This window comes from Triturus cristatus, chromosome 3_1, assembly GCF_964204655.1.
Source record: "Triturus cristatus chromosome 3_1, aTriCri1.1, whole genome shotgun sequence".
Classification (NCBI taxonomy): Eukaryota; Metazoa; Chordata; class Amphibia; order Caudata; family Salamandridae; genus Triturus; species Triturus cristatus.
Genome location: NC_140583.1, coordinates 1,158,299,160 through 1,158,317,224, shown reverse-complemented (window position 1 = coordinate 1,158,317,224; position 18,065 = coordinate 1,158,299,160). Strand labels below are relative to the sequence as shown.

General features: G+C 40.3%; 1 protein-coding gene across 8 annotated transcripts in view; it reads right to left on the bottom strand.

Moving 5' to 3' along the window:
- Positions 1-18,065, bottom strand: part of LOC146861679 (zinc finger protein 10-like) — a 495,345-nt gene that overhangs the window by 324,566 nt on the left and 152,714 nt on the right. For all 8 annotated transcript variants that reach the window (XM_085646037.1, XM_085646041.1, XM_085646038.1 and 5 more), the window contains exon 3: positions 14,880-14,966. In XM_085646037.1, the coding sequence (XP_085502163.1) occupies positions 14,880-14,966 (87 nt within the window). The remainder of the gene's footprint in view (positions 1-14,879; positions 14,967-18,065) is intronic.

The following is an 18,065-nucleotide window of genomic DNA, read 5'->3' as shown; positions in this document are numbered from 1 at the left end:
ACTAATTGATTAAGGCAAAGTGCACAGTGCAATATCAAGGACAGCAGCAAGCTTTCATAAACAAGTTCAGCTGTAAGCAAGAAGAACAAAAAGCGGCACTGGAGCCAGCCTAATGTTCACACCTAAGACTAGCGCTTAACTCACGTTTAGCCGTTCAGGATGGTGCGAACACGGGTGGCTGCTACCTTAGCTGATAAAGGCAAAGTGCAAAATGCTAAATTTAGGCTAGCAGCAAAGGTGCCTATAAAGTGCTTGAACCAGTAGCTGGAGTCACAGAGCTCAAGGTACAATGTGTAAGGTGGCACCAGACGTTTGTCAGCGGGAAGTAGGAGTGAGAGCCTAAGGCTCATAGATGGGACAAGCACCTAGTTTAAAATTTGCATTCAATGGTAAAGTTAGCGCAAGCAACTGCTCCAATGGATGGTAAAGGCAAGCTGCAAAATGCAATTGATAAAATAACAGTAAAAATGTCATAGACAAGCTCAAGTGTGGACAAAAGAAAATACAGATATCACTGTATCCAAGAGCATGCACTGCGCTTCCATAAACTTGAGGTAATTATATGAGAAGATTTGCCTTTATGGAGTGTGCCACTAGAGGGCAATCCTGTGAGAATCTGGGGCTTGCGGCTATGGTCGCACCAAACATTGATGCCCACAGGTAGAGTTTCTTAGCTGTTAGAGCCGCAAACTTAACCAGCGAGATGTTCAGAGTGATGTTACCAGGGAACGGGTTGTTACATTTTGTAGGTATTCCACGCAACATGACGTCTTGGATGTCTAGCTTTCAAATTGTTGTATTGTACTTCATTCAGCCTAACCAGTTTTGTATTTAAATTCTATGGCATTTTATGACTTATGTTTTTATAGTATGATTTTCATGGTATGTCTTACATCTGTAAAGCTGAGACAATAACAATTGTAAAGTTGGCGAGTGGTTTGATAGCCGGGGTCGGGCTGAGGTCGGAGCTACAGCCTCGCGCCACCGCACGCCCCCCCCCCCCAGCCACCGTCCGCTCCCCAGCCATCCGCGCAAACCCCCTCCCGCCTCCCCCGCATCTCTCCCAGCGCTGCATCCTACCCTGCAGTGCCACGGGTGTCCCGGTGTCAAAGACGCAGCAAAACCACGGCTGGGGCAACATAAACATTATACCCAGCCCCAGTTGAATTACGGCGGCACCCTGTTTGCAACCGCTACATTACAAGCCGAAAGCGCTTCATCTGCGCCTCCCACATCAAGGCGCCACCGATTTCGGCTCTGCACAGAATGACGGACGGCCGACCCGAGCCTGTATGCACCCCCATGCGTGCCACATCTGCACTGTTGAGCCACTCCAAGACCCATACTTTACTCCCCTGATCCAGCGTCGGGAGGTCCGAGCCTTGCCCCCACTCCTTATATCTTGCCCCTCACTGCCACTGTTTTGCGCAACCACTATGCGCTCCTGCGCCCGATTCCAAACCGCACATGGGCGACACAATGCAGCAGCACCTCTCTTCTCCGTAACATTCCCAGGAGAGAGGAGGATGGCGTTATAGCCAGAGATGCCAACTAGGGAGCACAGCATTAGCTAAACAACCTGTGAGTCTGGGCAAATTATATTATCTACCTTGCCTAAACAATTAAGATGAACTTGTTTAGTGTAAACGGTGCAAACGTAAAGCGCTACAATACAATTGGGTTGCCTTTGCGCAGTATAAAACTGGAAAAAAGCGCTGCCCCTCGGAACGCTTTTTTCCACGTGCGCAAAATAGCGCATTTGCATGTCAAAGTAATATTCACCTCAAGCTCGTTGATTCTGTTGTTCCTTCCAAATAACATCATATATGTCATTTGTAAAGTTCTTCGTATAAGCAGTATTTTGGAACTTTGCTTGCCAAAACAAGACCATGGTTCAGTTTACCCACTTTGTCTGCAATGGGGACAATAGGGCACAGTACTGCGGAGTTGGGGTGCATTCATCATAGCGATTCTGTGATTGCCTGCACGTGGAGACAGACTGCTGTGCATTTATTAAAGGGACGCTATGATTGCTGGCATGCGGAGACGCTCTAAAGAGGTTTGATTTATTGCGGAGCGCTTCAGTGTCAGCGTTTCACAGCACTTGCAGATTGTCGCAGACTGTGTAACATATGGGACAGGCGCATCAAGGACTCCTTTTCCTCCCACAAAGGAAAAAAGCTTCCAAATGATTAATGGAGAGTGATGCGCACCAGAGGCCAAATCATTGCAAACTGAAGGCCTGGGTGATGATAACAATCTTATCTGTCTTCTATAGACAGAAGAATGTGTCCCATGGGCAGCCATGCATCACCACCGCCTATCTGAAACAAGTGTCCAACAATGGTCCAGAGAGGCTGGATCCATGACACCTTTTGAGGATAATGGTGATTTATATTGAAACAGTTCGATTTATTGTATGTGAATGGATCTTATGTGAATATTCTCAATCGCTGGCCCACTTGGGCTTACGTTGGGACACTCCTCGTCTAATGCTAACCAGGTCCCCACTCAGTGAAAACAAGCATTAGCCAAGCCTACAGGCCTTGTCTAAGCAAGAGCTGTTGGTTTTTGTACTGTTTTGCTTATCCATTTCTAAGAGATCCCGATACCGATTAATTTGATACAGTGGGAGAATCAATACCCCGCTAGTCGTCTCTGTCAAAAACATTGGAGCCAATCCACAGCCCACGAGGGAATGAACTTTCACCGTCCTTCCCCACACCAGTGCTCTTCCTAGCCTGATCCTGATGAAGACCCCACCATGAGAAGCAAATCACCATCTTAGAATAGGTGTCGAAACGTAGACTATTCACCATTTCTCTACAAGCTCAAAGAACAGAATAATTGTAATAAATTATAATTTTTGAGCTATGTGTAAACATGGGAACGACTGACCAATACTAGGCCGGAAAGGTTCAGTTCCTTGCGACTACAAATATATATATGTCACTATACCTTTACCCTGTCCCTCACTCACCTATTCACTACCATTGACCTTACCCTTCCTCTCTTTCACGACAAGAGCACTTTAAATACCGAATGTACTACCTTTATATGGAGCAACTTTAATGCCAATCATTAATGCTTTGATGTTATATTGCATTTAATGCCTATATACTTGATGGAATTAAATTCCCCTTTTGTTTGAATCATTATCAATTTGTAAGCGGTGAATGCTTTCTGTCTAGCATAAGCGCCATACGAATAATACTACCACGACCACCTTCATAATATACTGAATCTATGTTGTACAGCAGCAGAGCTGCTGTGCAGCACTGCAGAAATTTAAAAAAAAAAACAAGCATTGGCATAGCCAATAAGTCTCGCCTTTGGGACCTTATAAGTGTTTAGCCATGCAACAGTTGATATTGTTGCACCAAGGGTATTGTGCTGCATAACTAAATACTTATAAGGCCCCGAAAGCGAGACCTATTGGCTATGCCAATGCTTGTTTTTAAATGCAGCCTGTTTTCCTTAAAGGAAAACGAGATGCATTTGAAAAACGGAACAATGAAAAGTATTCTTTTTTTCCGAGCAGGCAGTGGTCCCATGGACCACTGCCTGCTCTGAAAAAAAGTTTTCACTACCATTCACATAGGGGACCCCTTCCCATTTACTAATGGGTTACCACTTACTTGAAGTAGGAGGTAAAATGCGAATGTTTTTCAACTGAATTCCGGTCACAAAACATTCCTACATACCGCTGCAATTCGGTAAAAGGAAAGGACATCCTGAGCAACCTCCTTCCTAATACCAAATCAGTAGGCCTTTGCAATTCCATATTGTGTTTCAGTAACATGTTACGAATTGCAAACTGGAATTCCTACATTCCAAAATGCATTTTTGCATTCACAAATGGCCCGTCTGGCCGACAGCAAAAATGCATGATACATTTGGCCTATAGCTCAACTTCTTCACCCAGTCTCTCCCTCTCATGCCTACCTCTGCACCTTAGTCTACGGTTTCTATCTTGGCACTCCAATCTCTCCTCAATCTACTTCGGTTCTCACTACCACTATTTCTCTACCTCTTTTTCTCTACTTTCTCTCTCTCCTTTTCATCTCTCTCTATAGTTCTTTCTCTATTTCAACTCAACTTTCTCTTGATCCATCTGACTCAAACCTTGCCTTTCCTGCTAGTCGCTACCTCAGTACTTTTTCTCAGTCTCACACTCTCTCCTCAATATAAGCCTTAGTTTTATTTATCTACCTTGCTTCTGTCTCTCTACCTTTCTTCTCTTTACACTTACCCTCTTGAACTTTTCTACTTTCTCTCTGCCTCGTTACTCTTTACTTGACTTGTCTTTCTATACCTCTTTTCATGTTGCCTCTCTCTACCTCATAGTTGTTTTTACCTTGCATCTCTGCAGACCTCTATCACCGCACTACATGTCCCCCTCTACCTTTCTCTGACCCTAGGTCTCTACAATTAACTTTTCTCCTACCTTACTTCTCCCCCTCTGCCTTTCCCCTCGGCATACCACTCCTCTTTCTGAACATATTCTTCTCTTAATCTCCATCTCTTTCTCTCTCTCTAGCTCACTCCAAAACCTTACCAATTTCTCTTTATCTATTTCTCTAGCTATCTCTTCCCATTTCTACCACTCTCTATTTTTCTTTCTAGCTACCTCACCTTTCTCCCTTTAACATATGTCATTGCCTACGTCAATCTCTCTATCTTATGTCTATCTCTACCTTCCTTTCCCTTTATCTCACCTTTCCATTTGTACCGTTCTCATTACCGCTTTGTCTTTCTTCTGGCTCTTGGCCTCTCCCATTTCTCTCACTCAGCTGAATCGGAGTTACCTGTGTAGCTAGAGAAGTTTGCACACAAGAAGAGGAGAGACGAGGCGAAGCAGGGTAAGATGGAATGGTGACAGTCCTCAGAGAAGTGCTTTGAATTTCACGAATGCAGCAGGAATGCAGCTGTTGGTTAAAATACATCAGGGATGAATATAGGACCCTTGGTAGGGCGGATCCCTATAGAAATCTGAACTCAATAGGAAGAAAAGATCTTCTGTGGGCCAAGGACACTTTCTTTAGACAGCGGCTGGTGAATAGGGAAGAGTGTGAGCTAATGAAGCTCAGTGGACGTAAATATATTATTCTTAAGATCTACAACAGAACCGTATCTCCTAGGGCTCCCCAAAACGCATGACCGTTTTTTATTAAAAAGATTCCGTTTTAATTTATTTCATCATCTCCTTGCCAACCCAAGGGGAGTAGAAAAGGTGAGACCTTGTTGCCATGTGGGTGTGATGGCAAATCCCCTGAGGATATGACTCATTTTTTAATGTTCTGTAGTTATTATGAGGTGCCGAGGAAAATGTTTGTAACCCCTGTCTTAAAACAAGCAGATTTTACGCAAGTGTGCTCTGCTCTTACCTTTTTAGCCATGCTTTCAGGGTCCACCTTATGGCATGCTCTTAGTTTTTTAAAGGTTGCAGTTAGGCTTAGATCTAGTAAGGCTTAGATCTAGCTGTGAATAAATTTCATTTATAACAGCCCTGAAAGTGTGACCATTCAAGCTTTTTATATATATATATATATATATATATATATATATATATATATATATATATATATATATTACCTACTGGCGGTCGCCAGTAGGTAGTTATAGTTAGGACCACGTTTCCATAGGAAAACCTCAACATTCTATTTTGAATAACTTTGGCTCCGGTCGACGAATCCTCGCGAATTTCTCAAAATAGGTGGGGCGCTACGCTCCGCTCCTACCCTGAAAGTCTCGGGGGGATCCGTCAAGCGGGGGCTACGATAAAAGGGGGGTCCCAAAACGCGTTTTTCCCATGCATTTTTCCATAGGACCTTTAGAACGAGCTACAGCCCGAACGGCTGAACAGAATTACTCAAAATTTGGCAGAGAGGTAGTCCCTAGGTCAAGGAAGTGCCTTTTGTAGGTTTGGTGTAAATGTGTTCAGTAGATTCTGAGAAAATAGCCTTTAAATCAATATATATATCTGAGCCCGCTTACGGTACGCTTACCGTACGCTTACGGTAAGCGTACGGTGGCGTGCGCGAGCGCGATTCTGATTGGCTCTTAGATCTTAGTAAACATTCGAATCGGTCGAAACCAGGAAGCGGCGGCCGCCATTTTGTGTATTTCACTCTGAAAAAAAAGAGTGAAAACAAGGAAAGGGGGCAATGAGGAGAGTTACAGACCCCCTAACATTTGTAAGGGGGTCAAAGAAGGACAGAAAAGTACAAAAAAAACATTTATTGATTTTAAAAAAAATCACGGGGTACGCGTACGGTAAGCTTACGGTAAGCGTACGGTAAAAAAATAAAAAAAAATAAATGAAAAGCAGATTTAAGAGTTTAGAAATTAGGGAGCTCTAAAAAGAGCTGTTGTGTTTATGAAGTCATTTTTTTAGTGGTACCTACAAGTAAGTACCGATGCAGAGTCTAAGGTTCAAGAGGAAGACTCTGTTCCCTTCATCATTGAAGTGCACACCATCTCCTCTATAAATGTCTTGCATGTCATAACGCAAGTTGTTGTGGTAAATGGCACCCATACCATAGTCACGGAGGAAAGCAGAAACAGATTTGTTGACGTGCTTTCTTGCTTTGTCAATCTGTGGACAGAAATGATTGGACCAGTTCCATTTTTGCCTTTGGCATATGTTGGAAAACACAAAGGCAGTTTTAGGGAAAAGTGTAAACAGTTGTGCAAAGGTGTCCTTCATAAGCATTTCCAGACCTACCCCAGTCAAAGTGCCTAGGTCATTGCCACCACAGTGCACTATTATGAGGTCAGGGTGTTGGATTTGAATGAAGGATTTCACCAATGGCATCAATTGGTGCCACTTTAACCCTCTCTGACCAATCCATTTAATGTCTACATTTGGCAAAGCAAGGTCTCTCACCATACCGGTTTTCTCTGCAAACTTTTCACTCCAGAAGACATAGCTGTGCCCTACAATCCACACTGTGAACATCTTCAAAGGAGAACTGGATGCACTCAGGAGGTGTCTTTCAGTAGAATGGCAATATGAAAAGAAAGACAGTTTGGAAATGGAGGCATACATATTTTTTTCAAAACAAAAAGAACTGATTGGCTGTTTCATACCATTCTAGAATAAAAACTAGGCTGTATGTGTAAATTAATAGAAGCATGTTTTATATTGGTAAAAAAAAATGTGTAACCAAAGAACAGTACTATGGATTTGCTGTTAGGTTTGAAAAGTCAAGCACTCTTGCTCTGTGGAATTGAAACATTGTTTGGCGAACTTCTGACCTAACTCAACACAGCAGTGTTCCATGAGCTGTTGCTATGGTAGCAGGCAGAAGTCAAGTTGGGGGAAGGGTACTAGGCAGAAGTCAAGTTGGGGGAAGGGTACTTTTGGAAAAGGGTTGGTTTTCAACCAATAGAAATGTGTGGTTACATTTGAAAAAAAGGGGGAAGCACTGAGATTTGAAACTTACAAGTATATGTGTGGAAAAATAGAGGGAAAGTTTGCCATTATCTGGTTCTGCTGAGAGGAGAGAGGTGAACACAACAGAGATCCTGGCTCTGATAATCTGCTGTTTGAGTGTCACATTTCTTTCACAACTAACTAATTTTAAAGGTGAGTTTACAGTTTGAGAGGGGATGTATGTGGTAACTTAAGAAATGAATAATAGAAATGGAAATTGTTTTTGTTGTAGTTACACATGGTGGTTTCATAATGTGTCAGTCTGGAAAAGTGATTTTCACTTGCCCCGAAAAAAAAGAGCAGTAAGTGTGCTTTCAAATTGGCAAAGAAATTTCGTTTTGGGACTAATGTGAAAACATGACTCTGTGTGCAGAGAGGAATTATAGGCAGAGATTTATTGCGTCTTGCTCTGGTGATTTCACAGTTGCATTAGATGGAAAGGGGGAGCAAATTTTTGGGGGAAGAAGCAGAGTCTTAGCACACACCCATGTGCTTGCCATGTATAGTCATGCACAGTATTTACAAGCGAGTGGGGTTTTCAGGTTTCAGTCTGTAATGCAAATAGATTCAGCATCACTAAGGCTGGTTGCCCTTGCTGTAGTGTAGCAGTCTGGACATGGGCTTTTTAAAAAATCTGAAAAGTGGTTTCATAATGTGACAGTTTGTAAAAGTGATTTTCACTTGCCCAAAAAAAAGAGCAGTTAGTGTGCATTCAAATTGGCATAGAAATTTCGTTTTGTGACTATTGTGAAAAGAAATGTAGTAATATATTTAAATACAATAAAGGAATTGTTACAGAGAATCGGTGAGATCTGTACAAATAAAACTTTTGAATTTTATTGGATTACCATTGGAAATTTAATCAAAAAAGAATTTTAAAATTACTATTTGGTCTAAAGGAAATGAAATCAGATGTATTTTGGAGTTATTTGAGATATAATATTGTGATTATACTTCTGAAACAAACATATCAGACGGTATTTTAAAGAAATAAGTATTGGTATTAGATGATATTTTTTTAGAATATTATGCATTTCTATAATGTTAAGTTTAAGTAAAAAAAGAATCAGGGCTTTTTTAATACAATCTTTGTGATTGTTATTTTTTTTTTGCCCGCTGTAAAATGATGAATGCAATTGCTTTCACAATTTATAGTGAAATGCAATATATTCTGAAAACAGCAAAAATAAGGCAAAAATATTTTATGGAAAAAAATGTAAATATGTGTACTGTATTATAAAATGTTTTAAAAATATTAATACTTTTTTCTTTTTTTCCAGATAGATATAGAAAATTTTCGAAAACTACAAACATTTTTAAAACTATTTTTAAAAAAAACAAATGAATAAATATTTTTTCAGTGAGTATGGTAAGTCAATAATAATAATTGTAGTCTCTCAAGGACCTTGTAATGTGTTTATTGATTTTTAGTGTTTTTAAAAAAAAAAAAAAAAAAAGTACGCGCACCGTACGCGTACGGTAAAAAAAAATAAAAAAAAGTTTTTAAAAACATATGTAAAAAAAAGATGAAAGATAAGGTTGGCTCTTAAAAGAACCGTTGTGTTCATGCAGGGACAGAGGAAAGGAAGCATGGGAAAATTATTCAAAGCGACAAATGTGTTGATCTATTTTGTTGTTCACTAGGGAAACACTGGTCTCCCTATAGCAAATTAGATCTTGACAAAATGTGCATCGAATATCAACCTTCCGAAATCGAGGGTTGATTTCCAGAGGGCCAGCAAAAGGAGATTCTCCCCCCACAGATGAAGGGCTCACCTGACCTGCAGAAGAAGGAGTCAGCCCTGCAGATGATGGTTCAGGCTGAGCTGCTGTGGATGTACTGGCTTGTCTTTCTGAAGAGTTACCTCCAAAAAGATGACCATGTGTCCTTCTGTGTACATCCTGGAGGTGTCTCTTCATGGTGTGATTCCCAAAGGAATACTTCCTGTTAGGATTACCTCTAGAAAGTACACGCTTACACAGCTTACAAGTCACTAAGGGTGCATTTACCTTTTGCTGGCCTTCAGGAAAAGTAAAATAATCCCATACATAAGAGGGCTTTTGTTTCCTCGATCTCTGCCTCAAGACAGTGCTGCTAGTGCTAGCCTCACTCTCAGAAGAGCTCTGCTGTTCTGCCATCGTATCCCAAAGACAAACCAGCTCCTTCTCCCAAGGGATCACAAGCAGAAATGAGGGGAATGGGTGTGGTGTAGGAGAGTTCTAGAACTGAAAGTAGTTTCAACCAATCAAAAGTTGTGTTTCATGATCACATGACCTACCGTACGCTTACGGTACGCTTACGGTACGCTTACGGCAAAAGTGCGCATGCGCGTAAAAAAGACACGCGCTTGCGCGCATGCGCATAACAGTCACTCCCGGCACTTCCGCGTAACGTGCGCGTGTAGCGTACACGCGTACGCGTCCCACGCGGAGTACGCGCGGCTACGCAAATTGCGTAACTATACGCAAGCAGCGTAGGAAAATTACGGACGTTGCGTAAACCGTACGCTTACCGTGAGCTTACGGTACGCGTACTAAAAAAATAAAAAAAAAATAGAAAAAAAGTACTGCAAATAAATTTTACATGTTTATTTTAAAAAATATATTAAAAAAAACATATTTAAGAATTTTAAAAATTGAATCATAGTCTTTATAAAAGGTAAGAAAATTAAAATAAAAATATGTTAGAAAAAATAGAAGAAAAAAAAAAATTAGCATTTAAAAAACCTTGCAAATTCACTGAAAAAACCATGGGTTTCACACACGTTATAGTTAGGAATTAGCATTTAAAAAACCTTGCAAATTCACTGAAAAAACCATGGGTTTCACACACGTTATAGTTAGGAATTAGCATTTAAAAAACCTTAGAAATTCAGTGAAAAAACCATAGGTTTCACACACGTTATAGTTAGGAATTAGCATTTAAAAAACCTTAGAAATTCAGTGAAAAAACCATAGGTTTCACACATGTTATAGTTAGCTGGACATTTTACTCGTAAAAAACCAATGAAATTCCCCCGTTATAGTTAGTTCAGCTAACTATAACTCGCGCGCCCGCAATGAACTGCTGATGACGTCACATATTACATCACTCATGACATGGTCAGTGACATCACTCATGACATCACTGATGACCTCACTGATGACATCATCCTTGTGATAGAGTGGCAGACCTCCTCTTCCCCTAATAAAACCTTTGATACACACATTCAAAAATAGAGACTAAAATTTACAAAACAATGGACATACCAATAACAGTTACAACAACCTCTTCAGTAATTCTAAGATCCACATACACATCCACTCATTCACCAACAGTCCAATACAGTCACTCATACATGTACTCACTTATCATATGTACTCATACACCTATACATCCTGTAACACAATGCCACTCATCCATAGAGCTACTCACACACATAGTCACTCATGCTAATAAAGAATCAAACATACATTTACTTGCATATACAGTTATACACACACCACCACACTTACTTCTACGGAAACTTACACATACTTAGTCTTTTAAACAATCACTTATGGAAATACATACTTATTCATACAGGAACTCTTTCAATCTCTCACTCTCACATATACTCACATATATAAACCAATAGTCACATATACTAGTTTTAAACATATGTAGTTACTCATAAAGACACTATTGAGACAGTCATTCACTCACTAACACACCCATACACACACTCATCCACCCATGCAGTCCTGCACACATGCTCTGTTCAACACATACAAACAGTGAGTCACTCATTCATGCACCTATGCACTACGTCATACCCCCCACCGAACCATGCAGACACTCAGACTAATACTCAAAAAACCAACTAATAACCTATATAGACACCCATGTAGCTACTCACCAACCCATGCAGCCACTTATACACAAAGTGAAAAAATGATACAGATATTTATATATTTAAACATTACTCACTAAGCCATGTATTCACTATGATACACTTAATCAGTCAGTTACATAATCAATTTTTCAAAAAGAAATCATCCATTTAGACAGTAATATACCCATTTATTCTTCCATCAACCTTGAGATATACATATATAAAACATATTTAATTTTCAGAAAAACACACATTCACTGGATGATGTCATCAGTGAGGTCATCAGTGATGTCATTTGAGATGTCATCAGTGATGTCATGAGTGATGTCACTGACCATGTCATGAGTGATGTAATATGTGACGTCATCAGCAGTTCATTGCGGGCACGCGAGTTATAGTTAGCTGAACTAACTATAACGGGGGAATTTCATTGGTTTTTTACGAGTAAAATGTCCAGCTAACTATAACATGTGTGAAACCTATGGTTTTTTCACTGAATTTCTAAGGTTTTTTAAATGCTAATTCCTAACTATAACGTGTGTGAAACCTATGGTTTTTTCACTGAATATATATATATATATATATATATATATAGATATATATTCACAGAAAAAACCATAGGTTTCACACACGTTATAGTTAGGAATTAGCATTTAAAAAACCTTAGAAATTCAGTGAAAAAACCATAGGTTTCACACATGTTATAGTTAGCTGGACATTTTACTCGTAAAAAACCAATGAAATTCCCCCGTTATAGTTAGTTCAGCTAACTATAACTCGCGCGCCCGCAATGCACTGCTGATGACGTCACATATTACATCACTCATGACATGGTCAGTGACATCACTCATGACATCACTGATGACATCTCAAATGACATCACTGATGACATCATCCAGTGAATGTGTGTTTTTCTGAAAATTAAATATGTTTTATATATGTATATCTCAAGGTCGATGGAAGAATAAATGGGTATATAAGTGTCTAAATGGATGATTTGTTTTTGAAAAATTGATTGTGTAACTGACTGATTAAGTGTATCATAGTGAATACATGGCTTAGTGAGTAATGTTTAAATACGTAAATATCTGTATCAGTCTCTCACTTTGTGTATAAGTGGCTGCATGGGTTGGTGAGTAGCTACATGGGTGTCTATATAGGTTATTAGTTGGTTTTTTGAGTATCAGTATGAGTGTCTGCATGGTTCGGTGGGGGGTATGACGTAGTGCATAGGTGCATGAATGAGTGACTCACTGTTTGTATGTGTTGAACAGAGCATGTGTGCAGGACTGCATGGGTGGATGAGTGTGTGTATGGGTGTGTTACTGAGTGAATGACTGTCTCAATAGTGTCTTTATGAGTAACTACATATGTTTAAAACTAGTATATGTGACTATTGGTTTATATATGTGAGTATATGTGAGAGTGAGAGATTGAAAGAGTTCCTGTATGAATAAGTATGTATTTCTATAAGTGATTGTTTAAAAGACCAAGTATGTGTAAGTTTCCGTAGAAGTAAGTGTGGTGGTGTGTGTATAACTGTATATGCAAGTAAATGTATGTTTGATTCTTTATTAGCATGAGTGACTATGTGTGTGAGTAGCTCTATGGATGAGTGACGTTGTGTAACAGGATGTATAGGTGTATGAGTACATATGATAAGTGAGTACATGTATGAGTGACTGTATTGGACTGTTGGTGAATGAGTGGATGTGTATGTGGATCTTAGAATTACTGAAGAGGTTGTTGTAACTGTTATTGGTATGTCCATTGTTTTGTAAATTTTAGTCTCTATTTTTGAATGTGTGTATCAAAGGTTATATTAGGGGAAGAGGAGGTCTGCCACTCTATCACAAGGATGATGTCATCAGTGATGTCATCATTGATGTCATTTGAGATGTCATCAGTGATGTCATGAGTGATGTCACTGACCATGTCATGAGTGATGTAATATGTGACGTCATCAGCAGTGCATTGCGGGCGCGCGAGTTATAGTTAGCTGAACTAACTATAACGGGGGAATTTCATTGGTTTTTTACGAGTAAAATGTCCAGCTAACTATAACATGTGTGAAACCTATGGTTTTTTCACTGAATTTCTAAGGTTTTTTAAATGCTAATTCCTAACTATAACGTGTGTGAAACCTATGGTTTTTTCTGTGAATATATATATATATATATATATAATGTGGATATGTTTTACGCCTTTTGTTCTTGTACTTTTATAATGAATTGTTACCATTGATAAATGATATTTATGGATGGGATCCTTCAACGCTATAATGTAACTTGGACTTTCACGGTTTTTATTCAAAAGCCGAATAAAGTATTTTGATTGATTAATTGATTGAGTTGGTGAGTTAAGACCTTTGTTGTGTTTTTTGAAGTGTTTTACTTTAAAAAATAGATCATGGCTTAATCAGCAACTTTGCTTTGCCTTTTTATATTTTGCGTCTGTGATTCAGCTACTGAGGCTTCCATAAATAGCAGACACTGTTCCTGAACTTAAAAAAAAGTTGTTAAAAATAATTGCACTACTGAGGAGTCTGTCAACTAATTTGGCCATAAAACTAGTGGTTTTTTTAGGTCTCGCCTGACCCAGCGCATTCGCTGGTCTGGCGAGACTTTTTTGAGGGCTCAAAAAAGTGCTACCATGGCCAGCCTAGAGCTACAGTGCATGTTCGCGGGCGCGCGCGCCGCGCTTGATCACGATCACTTTCATTTTCGCGGCCGCGGCCGCTTTGATGTTTGATCGCAATCACTTTCGCGGCCGCTTTGATGTTCTCCGTGAGCCAATGCTTGTTTTTTTCTGTTTATTACTTCTATGTAGTAATGGTGGCACCCGTGCTATAGCTTAAACATCTTAGGCTAAAGTTGGGTGCTGAGATTGCTTCAAAAGTAAAGAAATAGACAATTCTTTACTTTTGAAGCAATCTCGGCACCCGACTTTAGCTTAAGATGTTTAAGCTAAAGCACGGGTGCCGCTATTACTACAGAGCAGTAATAAACATAAACAAGCATTGGCATAGCCAATAGGTCTTGCTTTTGGGACCTTATAAGTATTTAGTTATGCAACTGTTGCATGGCTAAACACTTATAAGGTCCCAAAGGCGAGACCTATTGGCTATGCCAAAGCTTGTTTTAAAATGGTATCTATCTAAAATCATCGTTGTGCCCCTCAAAAATCAGAAAAGTCCACAGAAAATCATCCAAACAGAATACTAAAAATGACGTCACCCTTCCTTTCAAAATCACTAAATGTGATGCCCTTTAGTTCAAAGGTTATATGACAACAACAGGTCCAGTGGCATTACTGGAGCTCGAAGGTCATGTGGTATCATGTCCCCATGAGGTCACTGACAGTGAACAGGAGAATCAAAGGACACATGATGTTACTTCTGCCCTGGCATTTTAGACATTCTTATTAATTTCTAAATTATTGGGCAATTACTATATTATTTCCATAGCCTGCAATAACGGCACTGCTTATGCCACAAATATTTTGTCAGGAGATACCACAGTTCTAGGTGTGTAATCTATGTGAGAGTACACGACGGCTGTGGAGAGGGTCGTACTGCATTTACTTACCTGTAGAATGACTAATCGTGTCCAGCACACACATCTCTTCTTTTTCTTTATCTCTTAACGAGCAGACAGTCGTGGCAATGAGCGGACCTGTTGTGAAAAGAAGAAGAAAAATACAATTAATTTGACGCTTATGCAAAAACAGGAAATTGCAGGAAAGTTACGATTGTACGTGAACGGAATAATGAATTGAACTCCTGGCAAGTATTAGGAACACTAGGATTGTTGATTTATCACAACGAGACGAATACAAAAATACTATAATCAGTGGTTAATTATTTGAAGACAAATACATACATTAGGAGCAAGATACCACTTACAAAGCAAAGCAAAAACATCACTACATGGATCACTGGTGAAGCAAGGGTGCCAAGTGCACATATGCAACGAGAAAGGTCCCACCACCCCTGACTGAGTAGGAAAAGATAACCATAAGCGAGGTACAGTGGGCCACCAAGACGGTAGGGTCGAAAAGCCACTGGACTTGATGAACCATTTGTTGACAGTTTACCAATGCAAGGTCACATTTGTGAATCCCAAAGTTTAATTTGCCCTTGTACATGCTGCTGCTTGGTCTCCAAAGCGCCAATGACACTTGAGGGTTACCATATCCACCACATGCCTGAGGCATCGGTGTGCTAAAAGTATGACGAGAATTAATGGAAGAAAACACAAGAAGACACATTTTCTCTGAAAGTCATAATATGTGTATGTACTGACATGTATTGGATCCCCCGGCGCAAACATTAATTGCTTTTTAAAAAAGTCTGTTTTTTTCATGTTAGAAATACCCTTTACAATGAATCATTTTCAGACTTCAGCAAAGTTCTGTGTTAATACTCTAATATACACCCAGAGCAGGACACTACATACGTCCTCAGATACCTGGCCCGATTCTTATTTATGCAGTGATGATCCTAAATGTGAGACTTATGATTACAATAAGCATTAGGAACACCAACAGATATGTATTTATGAATGAAAGTGCCTTTTGTGTCATTGATGGGTGTAGGCAGGCAGTCAATATTTCATCACACATTCGCAGTCACTCATCTTTGGATGCATGCATCCATTCATCCATACACTGACTCATTCTTGTAGTCACCCTCTGACACAATCCTATTAAAACACACACAAACTCAATAACATATGCAAGATAAATTAAAATAATAAAAGTAGAAAATAGAAAACATGCTGCTATCTAAACATGGAGGGTATATGCTTGCAATAATGAAACTGAACATAGCAGTGAAGGGTAGTCTCCAAGAGATACTGTAAATAGTCTATTGTTGTTTTCAAAATTCCAGTATGGCCTCCACATTTTGTTGGCGATTTTGGAATGGAAAACAATAATACAGTATGTACAACAGATTCCATAATGGTCTCCTATTTTAGAAGCAGAGGCCATGTGGGATGCGCTGCACTGCAGATGAAATGAGCTGCAACCAAAAGATCCTGAAGAACTGTAGTATCTCTCTAAGAAACATTAAAGTAAACAAGCATTGGCAAAGCCAATAGGTTGCGCCTATTCAAGAGCTATTGGCAATATGTTTTAACCAAGTTTTACACCAGCATGGCTGTTGTTTAGCATGGCTAAAAGTTAGTGGGGTACAGGACAGTGGTGTGGAGTGTCATAAAGTGGAGTAGAGTGGCATGGAGTGGCGTAGAGTGGGGTAGAGTTGAGTGGCATGAAGTGAAGTGGAGTGGAGTGTCATGGATGGCTTCAAGAGCTGTAGAGCATTGTGGAGTGTCATGGAGGGAGTTGAGCATCACAAAGTGGAAGTGCATAGAGGGGAGTAGAGATGAGTGAAGTAGAGTTTCAGAATGGAGTAAAGTGTTGAAGAATGGAGAGTGTGGTGGAGTGGTGCACAGCAGAGTGGAGTGCCAAAGAGGGTGTTGTGTAGAGTGGCATAGAGCAAAGTGGATCGTCGTAGAGAGTGGAATGATAGAGTGGAGTAGAGTAGAGTATTGTAGAGTCCAGTAGGGCGGAGTAGAATGGAGTGGCATAGAGTGTCCAAGATTGGAGTGGCACAGAGTGTAGTGGCATAGAGTGGAGTGGAGTAGAGTAGAGTGTAGTAGTGTGTCGTAGAATAAAGTTGATTAAAGTGGCATGGAGTGGTATAGAGGGAGTGGCATAGAGCGTCGTAGAGTGGAGGAGTGTTGTTGAGTGGCATAGAGTGGAGTAAAGGGTTGTAGAGTGGGGTGGCATACAGAGGAGTAGAGTGGAGAAGAGTTTAACAGAGTAGAGCCTCTAGAATGTAGTATAGTAGAGTATAGCATTTTAGAGTTGAGTGGCCTAGACTGCCATAAAGTACTATGGTGCAGAGTAGATTATCATAGAGTGCATTGGCATAGAGTGCAGAGATGTTGAGCGGAGTGGCGTATAGTGCTGCAGAATAGATAGCAGTGGCGTAGAGTACAGTAAATTGTATCAGAGTAGAGTGAAGTGGTGTAGAGTTGAGTGGTGCAGGTAGAATGAAATGGTACTGAGTAGAGGTGCTGCATAGAGTGGCACAGAGTAGAGTGGTATACAGTGCAGTGGCATAGAGTGAAGTGGTGCAGGATAGATTAGAATGGCGTAGAGTGATGCAGAGTGCATTTGCATAGAGTATAAAGTTGAGTGGTGCACAGTGGAGTGTAGTTGCTGCGTAGAGTACAGTTGCATAGAGTGCTGTGGCATCTAGTGCAGTGTAGAGTGAGTGCAGTGAAGAGTGGTGCAGAGACCAGTGGCATAGACTACAGTGGTGCAGACTAGAACAGAGTAGTATAGAGTAGTAGAGTAGTATAGAGAGCAGTATAGAGAGCAGTGATATAGAGCACAATGGTGTAGGGTGGCGTAGCATTTAGTGGTGTAGAGTGCAGTGGTGTAGAGTAGAGTGGCATTGAGTTCTGTAACAGAGTGCAGTCTTGCATAGTAGAGTGTCATAGATAGCAATGGTGTATAGTGCAGTGGCATAGAGTAGAGTGGTGCAGAGAGCAGTGTTGGAGTACAGTGGTGCAGAGTAGAATGCAGTGGTGCAGAGTAGAATGGAGTGGTGTAGAGTGCAGTGGCATGGAGAGCAATGGTGTAGAGTTGTGTAGCGTGCAGTGGCATAGAGTGCAGTGTCAAAGTGCAGTGTCTGAAAGTGCAGTGGTGCAGAGTAGATTAGAGTGACTTAGAGTAGATTAGTGTAGAGTGAAATGGTGTAG